General features: G+C 38.8%; 1 protein-coding gene across 1 annotated transcript; it reads right to left on the reverse strand.

Moving 5' to 3' along the window:
* Positions 1 to 5,641: 5,641 nt before the first annotated feature.
* FGF20 (fibroblast growth factor 20) lies at positions 5,642 to 14,365 on the reverse strand. The gene is made up of 3 exons (XM_031440209.2): positions 14,080 to 14,365; positions 8,577 to 8,680; positions 5,642 to 6,763 (listed from the first exon to the last, which is right to left on the reverse strand). The coding sequence occupies exons 1-3, from the start codon at positions 14,363 to 14,365 to the stop codon at positions 6,518 to 6,520; spliced, it is 636 nt and encodes a 211-aa protein (XP_031296069.2). The 3' UTR covers positions 5,642 to 6,517.
* Positions 14,366 to 14,817: the final 452 nt, after the last annotated feature.

A 14,817-nucleotide genomic window follows, 5' to 3' on the forward strand; every position in this document is an offset into this window, starting at 1 on the left:
TGTATGATTCCACTTATTTAGGTTCTTAGAGTAGTTAAATTCATAGAAAGTAGAATGGTAGTAGCCAAAGGCTGAGAGGAGAGGAGAATGGGAAGTTAGTGTTTAGTGGATCAGAGTTTAGTTGGAGAAGATGAAAAAGTTCTGGAGGTGAATGGTGGTGTTGGTTGCACAACAATGTGAACAAACTCAGTGATACAAAACTGTACATTTTAAATTGTTTTAAAAGGTAAATTTCATGTTTTGTATATTTACCACAATTTTGATAAAGGAGTGGTAGTGAATATAATATATGAGAGGAAAAATTGGACACTCCTTTGAAATGAATGCTTTATTTCTGTGGGTGGGGAAAGCATGAAAACCAAGATTGTCAAGGAGTAGTAGCAGAGCAAACCCAGCCATGGAAAACCGACAAACAAGGGATCAAGGTGATTAGAAAAAAACAACTCCAAACAGCGACCATTCTGAACAACAGGGTAGGGGAACCCAGCAATCCAGATGATTATCTTTATGCTAAAAGGCAAAGAAATGGGCTTCTTAAGTCTCTCCCAAAGGGTTATGTTTCTACTCCCAAAAACTTTTCATGGAAGCATGAACTTCATGGGCAATTGCTGGAAAATTGGCTAATGGAAAGATCTGAATTTGGATTGGGGCCGCTGCCTGCACAACAATTTCCCTGTGGGCTAAGACAAAAGGTCATTAGATTTGGAATAGCATCCCCCAATTCAAAAGGGGAGCACTAGCAAGTTGCTAAGATTCCGAGATCAATAGGAAAGAAGAATCAGCAAAATTTGCAGGCACGGCAGCCATGGCAACAACCTTGGCAAACCTTCCACGCAGATAGCAACAAGCCACTTCAAAATCACTGGGAGATGAGCCAAGAGACGGAACAGACACCAGGACTTCGTAAATCCTAAGGATAAACTCCCCGCACATGAAAAACAAAGGACAATTTCCAAAGCATCTCCTTTGATTTCTTCTGATCTTTCTTAATTTAAGAACCCTGGCACTCAGGCCCATCTTTCAAAGGGAAGAACAAATTGCCCCAAAGTCCTTAACATCAGGTCCACTAGATCTGCGTGGAGAGACTCTAAACCCTGAAACTTGTTTTCAACAAGGGATAATATTCAAGAATATCAGGGACTTTTAAATACATGATCAAATATAACATTGATTCTGGGAAACTTGAATATATGGAGAGAAATTATTTTAATTATTGAAGGATATGGAGGAGAAAGTAGCTGAGGTGTGATAATGGCTGGACACAGAGGACCAAAGATATTCCGGGGTGATATCTCCTTTCCCTGAGGGTGTAATGGAAAGGGGTTTATTGCAATTCTAGGGATGGAAAGAGCCTTCCAAAGGTTAAAGAGTAGGACCATCAATTGGGCACGCCAAAAGGGAACCTCCAGAACAATACTGTTGCAAATGTGGAACGGTAGGACTCTGCCAAACTATATAGCAGGGATGTTGAAGAAACGGGGCATAACCCCACATACCACTTACACTTTTAGCTCTGCTTTGACTAGTCCAAAACAGAGATAGACATTGAATCAACATTCTAGTAATCTGTGGTCACTGATGTAGCAAATGCATTCTTTTAGATCCCTGTTCATTTAAGTCACCAATATAGTTTGGCTTCATTTGGCCAGAATTATACCTTTATTTTCTTACTATAAGATAAATTCTTTAGCACTAGGTTATGATTTCGTAAGGTAAAATTTAAACAGGTGTCCTTGATCTGATTCAAGTAGGAAATGTACTTATTTTATAGATGGCACATTGAGTAGCAGTTGGAAATAATTGTATTTGGAGCTCTGCCTCCCCTTCCTAGTTTGATGACTAGAGAAGATAGAACGATATAACAAAAACACTTAGTTCAAGGGCCCTTCACAAAACAATAACTTTTCTGGCAGTGTTGTTATTTGGAACAAACAAATTATGCACTGAATAGGACAAAAATTTTGTCCTTGAAACTCACATCACTAAACAGGATGCAAAGAAAGTAAGTATTGACACATTGGGGTATTACATTGAAGTATCATCAGTGGATCACATGGCTTTCTGGAAGGCAGGTTTCTTAAAGATTACAGAGATGACTTCCTAACCTCTCAGCCCATATAACCAAGACATGACCCCCCAGTGGACTCTCCAGTGATCCCTTGACATGGGAGCATTAGCAAGTCCCTAAGGAAATGACAGAGTTGTCATGTCTGTCAAACGGTGTACCCATTTTTTTGTACAAACCAGTTGCCAGCCACTTACTAGTCCATAGCTAAAATAGAGCAACCCGAAGAAAGCTCATCAAGTCCTTTTGCCACCAGCATGAATTTGATTATATCTGATACCCAAGTGGTCTCAAGGGAAAATGGACAAATGCGATCTCTATTGTTAAATGGAAGCAGTAGACCCGGGGTAAAGTAACGCCCTTCCCAGCCGCGTGCTGCGCTCCTGGAAGCCAGCCCTAGGTAAGGGCGCCCTTACTGATTCCCAAAGTACACTGCTGCTTCTGAGAAACACTGTTCTTGACCGCAGCACTCTTCAATCTGACACTTCCAAGACAATTACTTTCAAATGCCACAGGATGTGATAGCCATCCAAATCCCAGTTCAGGGGCTTACAGTGTGATTGGAAGTCGAGTCTTCTTCAATTTAGTGAGTTATCTTCTCTGTAATTGCTCCCTTCACAATGATTACTTCCTTCACAATACCACCTTGCATATAATCCATGCCCCATGGCAAAGGAGATGGTCCCAAAGCACTAATTGTATCCAATCATACAGGGCAATTTCTGGGACCTGTGGAGAACCCTCAACCAGGAAAGAGATCAAACTGTTCTATTTTAGCAAGTAGAAAAGCTAACTGATGCTAATAGAAGTTGATTTATATACATTTTAAGATTGTCTCTGTGTGATTAATATATCAACATAATTAATAAGAACAATAGAACACTTCCAGCAGCATAACGGTGTAAATTAAATGTTTCTATTTATTGGGTAGAATATTCAGTAAATGTTTGTTGTGACAAGTTCAAGGCAACGCACCTGCACCATGTAACTGGAACATTCCATTACAGGTTGACGAGGTTTTGGGCATAAGAATATGAAATAAGATGACCATTTAGAGTCTCCTTAGATCTATTTGGCCCTGAGGTCATACCGAGATTAATCTGACACTACCCAAATATTAAGTATCTTATGGCATTTGGAAATTTTGTTAAGCTGGAATAGAATTGTATTAACATGCCTGGTCCCTGCAGGAAAGTCAGTTCTGCCAAGAGAAGGGGAAACTCTAACAATACTATAGCCAACCTCACAACACTCACAATAGGCTCTCAATAGGATTTCTAAAAGAATTAAGCCCTAAGGGACCCATTATGTGTAGTGCATTAACTTGCGTTCTGTATATCTAAAATGGTACCAGATATGTTCCCTGGGAGAATTAAGAAATACTCACATTATTTTCTATAGGACTTAATTCTCTCGTAAAATCCAATTGAAAAAACTAACCAGTCAACATAAATCCACTCTAATGAGTCAGATAGCAATGTTTGTGCCCCAAGAGCTAAAAAGTTGGGCAGAGAAATCACAGGAACAATGAAACTTGCCCTACCATGATTAGAAAACAGTGGAAGGAAGTGTTTTAAAATGAATTATGTTACACACTTTCTAAGTCCACACTGGAAGGCAGACTGGTACTAAGTATAAACATTACCAGTTTAAAATTGTTCCTTGAGTTCCACGTTAGTATTTACACATTCACGACCATGTAAAAGAAAGATAACTGTTAAAGAAGGTAGCTGTCCAGGTGTGACCTGCAAAATTGTTCTGTTCAACCAGAAGTGAATGGTTCACTAACTGAATTAAATTATGTAGCTACCCCACTCCTTGCAACTTCTTTTGTGCTTCCTCTGAGCGCTACTAAGATGTAGTAGGTTTGGTTAGTAGACTCAGCTTGGGAACTTTGGAATAGTGTTAGTTGTAGGTTCTATGCAAAATACGTTTTTTTAAAAGAACTAGGGGAGTCATGCTAGACCCCTTCTCTCTCAGTAGGAAGAGACAATTCTAAAACTGGGTCAAGAAATTCGACCCATGAGAATGCAAGATTCAGTGACTCGTGAGTCTTCTGAAAGTTTATAAATCATTTGCTTCCATCATATTTTGTATTTCCAATTATTACAGGTAGCTATCACCATAAAAATGTTAGATTATATTCCTGTCGTATCTCCAAAAAAGAAAGTTTGATTGAATAATGATATTCATTGTGAGCCATCTTTGATCAGTATACTGTCTCCTCCACAGTTATAAGTTTAGACACCGGCCTTATTTTGCAAGACTTGAAATACTTGCAAAATGCTTGCTTTTGGACACATACTTTGAATATAGGTGTCAAACATTGAACCAGAAGTTGTTTTTTACTTTTATTTAGAAATAAGAGTAAAAATGGGAATGATTTTATTCTGAAGATTATTAAAGTATCACTGCTGAATCATTTTTTTACTATTTTATGTATATATAAATAAACTATATATATATATATAGTTTGACAGATTTGTCCTTTAACAAGCCCCGCAGGTGGTTTTGTATGTACATTAAGGTTTGAGAAACACCGTTCTAGACTAGTGGGTTCTTAAAAGTATGGTCTGCAGACTAACTGCATCAGTATTACCTGTGAATCTGTTAAAAATGTAAAAATTTAGGCCCCTCCCCAGACGTATACACAGAAACTCCAGGGCTGAAGCCCAGCAATCTGTGTTTTATCAAGCCTTCCAGGTTGGTAAGTGGTGGCAGCTGCTACCGTGATGATTACCACATCCCCAGTGATGACTGCTACATCTAAGGGTGGTGACACTGACAGCTGCTGCGTGGGAGTACATACAGCTGCAGAAGGGTCTTTAAGAACCTGAAGGATCTGTATCTGCGTGGCTTTGTAAATGTGTATGTGCCACTCTCCCAATTGGTCACTAAACTGCAGCCGCAAAGCTCTTTCTCAACTTAGGGATTCCAGACTCACTGTTTCCTCTTCCTTTAAGGTTCTTATTCTCCTCTTAGCCTGGCTGGCTCTTTCTCACCCTCTAGAGCCCATCAGAAATGTCACCTCTGTAGAGAAGCCTCTGACTTATTCTATCTAAATGTGTTCTATCTTTTTTTCTGTGTCTGACCCTTGTTTTTCTCATAGAGCACATTGCAATTCACAGTTATGATGTCTGTCAGTTTCCCCTCCTAGACATTAAGCTGCAGGAAGCAGGGCCCACCTCTGTCCGGATTACCACATTTTCCTTAGTGCCTAACGGTATCTTCTGCAGAGTAGGCTTAATGACTATTTACTGAAAAATAGAAGATGTAAAGGAAAAGATATCAGACCCAAACAGATATATGGTGCCGTAGTATTACTAATAATGGTGCCAGAAAGACTAATTCTTTCTGTGATCATAGTGGGTAAAAGAAATGGGCTTTGCCTTACTAAATCAAGAAAAGAAGTAAGCATAAATTGCTTATAATGTCCAATAATTTCCAGCATTAGAAGTTCTCTAAACACCAAGTTTTTCTCTAGGAACTTAGAATTTTGTCATTTTAGAACTATGTTATATAAGTAGAATAACTTCACCTGAAAAGGAATGAAACCAAAACACTAAAATAAAAATATTTAATTCCCTTTTTGAAAATGTGTTGAATTCAGTACAAATCAATAAAGCATTTTTCTAGGCCAAAGAAACCAATGTTACATTTAGAAGGCAACTGACTGCAAAAAAATATATAATCTATGCTATACTTTATTTTCAAAAAGAAACTCAAGATCTTGTTCTATGTTGAATGTGTAGTAATAATGATGTCTTCTTTACAGCCCAAGACATCACAACAAAGTAATGGCACAATAAAGGAATTTTTGTTGGGGCTTTTTTCTCTTTGTTTTATCTTCATATACCAGTAAAAAATAGACTCTTTAATAAATAAATATATATAATAAATATTTGCAAATTGAAAATGTATAAATAGGTCCATCCTTTTTAAAAAGTTCCGTCTTGGTGTGGCACGTTTCATAGCCCATGTTTCACCCAAGTTTTTCACATGTAATGCCATAACCTGCAAAATCCTAGAAGGTCCTCAGAATTTATGTAGCAATAATATTGGCCAACTATGTCAATCCATCTCTTCAACATGAAGTATCTACTTTTAACGTAGCTTTTAAAGTAAACATAATCCAGAGAAGCAAGGCACCAGCAGCAAACTAGGTGGGGTTCCCATTATCCAGAGTTTAACAGATTTCCAGCTTCAATCTACTGGTAAGGACTGAGCCAGTGTACCTACGGGAACTTAATCCACTTATAAAGAAAGATCATGATCTACTTCAAGTCAGAATATTTTTTGTTTGTTCTCAATTTTGTTTCCAAATCCAGTCTCCCAGTGGAGTATAGGCTCCATAACGTTCTGAATGTCTTCCTGGGTTATTATTTTATGATGGGAACTGTGATAAGAAAGAATAGTCATGTTTTGGTTCTTCAGTAAAGACATTATCACTTTTCAACTGTACATCAGTAGGTCCTTGTACAATTCAGGAACTCTTTCTGGATCCACTGGTCTAGGCAGGAAATGTGTAAATTTCTGATGTCTTTTGGACCTGGCACCATCTCTTGGACTTCCATCTTTGTTAAGTGCCACAAAATACCTGCGGCCAGTGTCTCCATGTTTATATATGTTGGATGAATACGTATTATACCAGTTCTCTTCAAACTGCTCCCTGAAGATGCACTCAGAAGTCAGCTTCTCCTAAACAAGAGAAGATAACCACCATTAAAAATATACATCTTTAAAAGAATTTCCTTAGAAAAGTCTCAAGTCTATATTTTTATTTCTTTGTCCATATCCTTGTCAAAGAAGGGAAAAGGTTAAAGTGCTTTTTTTGCTTCGTTCTGTTTTAGTTCTCATGTTATCTGGAATTCTTTCTCTCAGGTGACTCCATCCAGCAGCAAAGTTCAAAGAACTTCAAATGTCAATTCTCAATTTTATTTTCAAATACTTAGTAAGCGTTCTAAACTTGCCTGTGCTGCACGTTATCTCCCTTTCATCACCATCGCCACCAAATACACCTGTGGTTTATCTTGTTCCATCACTAGATGCCAAAGTTCTACACGGCAAATCTCTACTATCTTCTTGAAACATTTCAAGACCTTGCTCACACTCAAATTCCTAATTCGAGATCATCACTCCAAATCATGTATCTTCCCTTTATGAATTTACTGTTTGATGATACAATCCCCATGATTAACTGTTATCTCAATGTTACTATTAGGTAAATGTAGTAAAAGCCCAGTGATCGCTTGTCTTTTCAAGGTGGACTGTATATTATCCCCAGGGATAGACTACTGTTGCTTTTTTAATCCAGCACATACATGAAGAAGGAAGATTTACCTGCATGTTTTGCTCTTTCAATTGCAAATCTGCTCTTATGAGATTTACGCAATGCACTGTATCTCTTTCTTCTGAGCTGACAGAAAGCTGGGAGAGGGCAAGTTTTGCCCTTACAAAGGACGGATATTAAGTGGAGTACCATTTACAGAAATACAAGAACCAATTTTCCTCAGGGTATATTGAGATTCTCACTGTATATTGTGGTCTCAACTGAGATTTTAAGAAAAAAGAAGGTACCAGATAGTGTCAGCTGCTATATCACGAAAGGTAAATTCTCTTTGGAAACAGCTACGGAGACTTCAACTTTAAGAAGGGATTTCATATGAGAGGATTGGGGGAGAGTGGCACACATCAACAGTTTAACAACTTTCTTAAAATTATGTAGGCGACTGTCAACAAATAAAAGAAGGTTACTAGTGAAAGACAAGGATCTACATCGTACTGCAGGTCGAGTTTTACATTATCCTGTTACTCTAATTCTTGTGCTGTTGTTGCTGTTTTGTTGTTAAAAAAAAAAAAAAGAAAGAAAGAAAGAAAAGAAAAAAAAAATTTAAGCTGATGAAAATTAACCTGAAAAGTTTACTTTAAGTTCCATATTTAAAACATTTAAAGTAGATGTACGAATGTGTGCACTTATCCCCAGCGATGAGACTAACATTGCCTAATGCAACTCTGAGTAAGCACATGGCTACTGTAATTGTCAAGACTACACATATGGTCCAGCTAGGGTGGTTGCCGTTTCCTGTTGTTGTTTACAGTATCCTAAGATTTCATTCACTCATTTTCTATGTGCAAAGGTCAGCAAGTCAGTGATGTACACTAAGCTATGAAGGTAATAATGGGCAGAGAAAATTTACATTAAATGAATGTAAAAGTGAAAAGAATCTAACATGGCAGGAAGAAAATGTTCCCGTTTTTCTGTCTCTGGTCCCAGGATAACGGGCAGAAAGAATTAGTGTGCTGAAAGCAGTAACGGTTTGGGGTTTAAAAAATGAAAGTGAGTTACTATACTCTCACCCACACACATGGAAACTTATCAGGATACAGATTTTTAATTTCTACATAAGTAAACTTATATATGTCCTCTGATATGCATCATTAGTAAACTCTTTACTTAAAAAGAAGACAGTCATTATTTTGTGAATTACAAAATTAAAAAATAAATACGTACTGATCCATAGAGTTCTCCTTTGTCATTCATTCCAAGGTAAAGACCACTGTCCACACCTCTAATACTGACCAGTCCCACTGCCACACTGATGAATTCCAGGATACCTGAATTTATAAATAAAACAATGATTTGTATTTATTAAAGGACATACGACTAGTGAAAATCTTCCAAATAGTAGTAGATCAACATTGCAAAATAAAATGATGTATGTGGAAGTCCCTTGTAAACTGAACAGTGCTATACAAATATCTTATTATGATGAGCCTCCCATTTTGTAGACTAAAAAAAAACTAAAAAGAAAAAAATTGTTCATCATGATACAATGTTAAGGGCATAAAATCTTAAACCAGACTGGGTTTGAATCTAGTTCAGTAACTTACTGGTTAGTCTGACTATTATGTCACTTGTCTTCTTTTAATTTCAATTTCTTCACATGCAAAATGGGTAAAAGGCTTCCTTACAGGACAGTGGTAAGGACTGACACATTTAGGCTTTCAACAAATGGAAGCTATTATTATCATAAATCAGTATATAATAGAGGTACTCTTAGTTCTCCTTGATTTCATTAATTATCACCATATTCTACTCATTGTTTTGCTTTATATTTGCTTACTATGAATCAAGAAAAATTTTTTCTAGCAACAGCCAGTATACCTTATATGGGTGTATTAGCACTGTGTAGCTTATAAAGGGCTTCTACTTTTACTTTCTATCCAGTCCTCAAAAACAATCTCCTAAGATAAGTATGGAAGATATTATTATCCCATTTTACGTACAAAGAAACTGAGGTTCAACCAGTCTTGACTAGCTTAAAGACATGATGCTTGTAATTAATAGAACAGATACTTGAACTCACATCAACTGAGCCCTAATCCAATGTTTGTGCTTCAGAACACTGTTTCTTGAGGACAAGACAGTAGTTTCAGAACTTTATAGATTATATAATGTGCTGTTTCCTATCACTTGATTCTTAAAAATAAATGTTGTTCAAAGAAGTAAAAGGGCTTTATAATTCATGAAATGTGATAGCCAAATATGAAGAATTTAGCATGCAAGTAGATTTCACTTTCAATAATTTTCCAGAATCATTTCCATTTATATATAGGAAAATTAGTATTAAAAATTCTCCACTTAGTACTCAATACATGATAATAAAACAAAATAAAACAAAAAAACTTAATGCGTCCCTCTGCATCATTCTTTTTCTCTGCACACACTAACCTTTGGACTAAAGTCTTTGTTTTGTTCTTCTCTTTAGACTCCTTGCTGAAAAAGTATATAAACATTCTTTGTATGCTTGGAACTGCCTTTCTCAATAGCTTTCTACCTTCACCCCTTCACCCCCTCTTAAGCTCTACAAACAGCATAAATGTGTACCATTTAGACTGACTCTTGCTCTTAAGTCATTTCTTGATTTATCGTACAAGTTCCTGTTTGGACACGTGACTTCCCAAAGCCAAAGGAAAGTATGGAATCTGGCTACTTGCATATATGGAGGGCTTTATTCTGTCCAGATCCTGGTTCACTCTTTGGCAGAAACATGGATGCTTAAGCTCTACACATAGATTCTTAAGAGCTCAAATGAGCTCTTTCAAACTATTAGGAGATCAAGTAGAATATTAGAGCTAACAAGGATCTTACAGCAACAAGATAGTGCTAAATAGTCTGTAAGCGGCTTGGAAGAGTCAGTGTCCCTAACGGAGAGCCTAAATCAGGGAGAAGATAAGATATAGCAAGAAGACACAGACCCCATGGAATAGCCATTATAATGACTAATATAGAGGTGGGAATTAAAGGAAAATTGGACTTACTGCCAAGCTCATTATTGAGTGATTCCCGTTAGAAACAAAAATATAGACCCAAAACATTTTTGGTAGGAGAAGCTACATTAATGGAATTTCATCCAGGATATACTTACAAATGTATAATTACTTGAAGTTGTATTGAATGGTACATTCAAGTTGAAAAGTGTACTGTGGCTTATTTGTAACTTAATTCTCTTTAAGTCTCTGATTTACATTAAGATGCTCTTGCCTTTCAAAGAACAGGAACCGATTAACTGATTAGAACGTATAATAGAACCAGTTATCTAGAACAATGGAATATAAGTTTCATTTCCATATAAACCAATTATGAAACAAATCTTAAAAAGTATCCATTTTTCTTGCAAAACTAAATGGTAAACCACCTATACATTAATGCTCATCTTAAAGTAATGCTGTTATCTTGTCAAAAATATATAATTGTAGAAAGAGAGGAAAATTACATATATTCTTGGAATAATTATTTTCAGAAGTTACAACTTTATTAACTGACTTCCAAAACTTCACGTACATATAACTGGATCTAAATAATTTTGCAATGGCTCATGGGGGCTGATGGGAAAAAAGGTTATGTGTTTTTCATGTTCCTCTTAAAGATTTTAGCCACACTTTTAAATTCTGATCCTTTTTCTCCTCAAGGAAATAGTATACCACACAGTAATTTGTAATCATTTGATTCTTAAATGAGATTTGACAAGTCTTTCTTATTTATAATATGAGGTGGCAACTAAGCTAATTCCTTAACAAAGAGTAGACATGAAAAACTTTCCTTAAGAGGTAATCACAGATTTTAGATAGATTTTCTAATGCCCAGTGTCCCATAAAAAGACTTGGAGGTGCTTTGTCTTTCTGGTATCATTTTCAAAGCCAGCCCTTTTAAAAATCATAATAAACAGGTGAGTCAACCCACAATGCAACCACATCAGACAAATCTATGGAGAATAGGGGAGAATAAAGGAAAAGCCTTTAAAGGAATATGTTTGATCTCAGGCTAAACTTTTTTTTAAGGTAATGATTCCATGTTTACGTATTAGGTAAAATCTTCCTACTGTACTACTATGGAGAAAAACTATTAGAAATACAGAGCTAACTCAGAAAATTATTTAAACCTCACTGGGACCTTTTTGTTTATATTCAGTTAAAACACAGTATTCTGAATTTTTTATTTAAGCGTGGCCAAATTAGTACAAATTATCAGAAGTGTTGTTTACTTTAACATCTCAACTAGCACATCTTAGGCTTTTTCAAAATTCTTTGATGACACAGAAATGAAATTTTTAAAGATAAAAATCATTTCATAATTAATCATTGAAGCACAAGGGAAACAAGGGAAATATAGAGAGAAGCATATAATATTATACACGTTGAACATACACTTCCTTCTCACCTATACTCCCTTGGAGTAAATTATGATGTTTCAGCTATCAAAGGCCACTAGGATGCACTGTAATGCATCATAGAGGTTGTTACTCCTTTAGGCTACCAGACTACCCTGGGTCATCTTTCCTTTGTGTAACAGTAAATGTTTTGTTCCGATTATGTACCCTCACACCATAGACTGACTCAACCCAGCACAATATCGGTCCAAGTCATATTTTTGCAATTACTAAGTAAGTATACAAAATTTTAGCCAAAAAATTCTACTAAGATGGTAATTCTAATATGCAACATTTATTTACTAAGGAATGGAATAAAATACCAGTTATCAAGTCTATAAATACTTATTAATCTCTTTCCAGAGAATCAATCTTACAAAGACACACAAAGTGGAAGAAGCAGCTCTTGACATTGGGGAGATCACAGCTGAATTACAAGTGTTTTAAAAGTAGAATTTCCAAGGTTACACTATGTATCACAGAGTGGGTGTGGGGGGGAGTTTGAATATTACCTAAGCTTAATTTCTACCTTCTCTGCTTATAGACATTAGCACATTTGCGTTCATCTCTAAATCTTTCTGATAGCTAGAGGGGTTTTCTACAATGAAGGGAGTGTAGTAATTCTTAAAGGCAAGAGAATTGAGCCACCTGGTGTCAGCACAGTTCTTTAGAATCTGAATCTCAGCCTCCTCAATTTAGAAACCACTTTCCGAAAGTGACCCCAAGGTTGGCCACTAGGTCATGACACTCTGGACTCATAGTCAATGGGAATTTGGAAGAGATCAGTGGGAGCTGCAAACATATGGGTTTTAAAAAGTTAATTTTCTAAGCCTTTAAGTGCTACCAAATGACCACCACATGCTCATTTCTACATCTAGAGTTACAAATGCCCCTCAAACCGAGATTTACACTTGTCCAAAGTTTTAATGAGTACTACAAGTCAGAAAAAGAAAGCCAAGTAAGAACAAGGGATGAGGACAAGAGAGAGCCATTCAGAGATGAGGTTCTCAAAGAATTCCAGTGCTAAGTAAGGAAAAGGAAAACTGACACCATGTCGAGCCCTTTCATATTGCTGCTGACAGGTAAACGGTATCATCAAAAAAAAAAAAAAAAAAAAAGAGAGAGAGAGAGACAATGATTCCTTCTAATGATGCCCCAACTTTGACTCCTTTGAGAACGCTGGCCAGTAAACTCTAATACGATGAAAACTCCCACAGTGTGGGAAAGATTTTGGGCCTTTAGAACCGAAGAGCATCTCAAACGGACACCTAAATTAACCCCATCATTGTACAGACAAGAAAACTAAGGCTCAGACCGGTGAGGGCACTTGCTAGTCACACAGCTAGTTAGGAAGTAATTAACAGTAGAGATCTTATGGGTTTCCCAATCTAGTTTCTTAACAATCTGCCTTAATAATCATTTGGTATTTTTTTTCCCCTTTTAACCCTTTGTGCTTGCAGAAACTGCTGGAGGTATTCTGAAACACGTCCTTTGTGTTCCCACCCGTATCTTCTTTCCCTTCCCCACTTCCTCTTACCTACGGTCAATACCAAGATCTTTGCTTTCGGATTTCACAATTTCTAAAGAGGATCTTGGATTGAAGGACTGGGCATGCTCAGTAGCTGGACAGGCTTTTTTTTTTTTTTTTTTTTTTTCTCACCCAAACTTTAAGAGCGCTGAAAACTGCAGGCAGGTGATCCTGACTGTAGCAATGGTGTCCGCGGAAAGTTAATGTTACCTTTTCAGGTGAACATTTACCGTTCTCCAGGCAGATTCGTAAATGCTCACATCCTTTGAGCAGCAGCCACGAATGGGTTATCAACTGCATAGCTGTAGGGCGTGTTTAAAAAGAGGCGGGAGGCTTCCTGTTGTTAATTTTTGTTAAGTGGACGGTACTGGGGGAAATGTGAGAGGAAGTAGAAGAGAATAATAGGGATTTTCAAAATAAAAACAAACAAACATACTGCCTGCGAGGTAAGGAGTGCTGGAGAGATGTGACTCCGAGTCCAGGTCTCGGTGTCCCAGGCAGCAGGAAGGGCAGGAAAGCCAGGTGCGCGCGGAGCCCCCACGTTTCCCCCTCCCCCGCCCCCAGCGTTGGGGGCAGCAGGCCTGCTAGCGACCGAGGGGGCCAGCTAGCAGGAAAAGTCCTCCGGTCCCCAAGCTGGCCGTCCTGCAGCCCCAGCCCGCACCTCGCACTGAAAGGGTCCCGGGGGCTCCCGGCGCCGTGCAGCCCTGACTCCCTCCGCCGGCGAGGAGGGAGGCGCGAGGGGAGAGGAGCCGGAGCTGGGGGGTGCCAGTACGTACCGAAGAGGCTGTGGTCCTGCCTGGTGCCCTGCACGCTGCCGTCGGGCAGGATCTGCAGGTGGAAGCCGGTGCGGCAGTAGAGCTGCCGGCGGCGCAGGATGCCGTGCAGGTGCGCCAGCTCCGCAGCCCCGGGCCCGCCGCGGGCGCCCCGCTCCGCCGCGCCCCGGCGCTCGCCCAGCAGAGGCGGCCGCTCCCCGGCAGGAGGCAGCAGGAAGTGGGAGCCCACCTGCTGGCCCAAGCCCTCCAGGCCGCCCAGGAAGCCCCCGACTTCGGCTAAGGGAGCCATGGAGCGGCCAGTGGGAGAGGCGGAGGTTCCGAAAAACAAAAGATCACCAGTAAAAAAATGTAACAGGAATGGAGAGGTGAATGGAGAAAAATTATAGCCAAACAAGCGCAAAAAAGTTAAGGCCCGGTGACTCCTGCGAGGTCGCTGAATGGACTTTGCACTGAGAGCGGGGAAGCTTTCACTGTCTTAGCGCGATCTTCTTTCCTTGGGTAGGTGGGAGCCGGCTGCTGGCTCTGCAGAAACATCTATTGCCGCCGTGGCCAATACTAGGACTGGGCCTGGGGCTGGGGCTGGGGGCTGGGGGCCGGGGCTCCAACTCAGCAAAATGATCAGATCAGAGTCCTGTGTACATACACACCGAATATATATGCGGGTCCTCTTGACATATGCTAATCAAGTCCTTTCATGCGCGCTGGGGAGGTTCTGTTTGAAATCTTAAACCGGCCTCCTCT

This window comes from Camelus dromedarius, chromosome 22 (genome assembly GCF_036321535.1).
Source record: "Camelus dromedarius isolate mCamDro1 chromosome 22, mCamDro1.pat, whole genome shotgun sequence".
In the NCBI taxonomy this organism is placed as follows: domain Eukaryota; kingdom Metazoa; phylum Chordata; class Mammalia; order Artiodactyla; family Camelidae; genus Camelus; species Camelus dromedarius.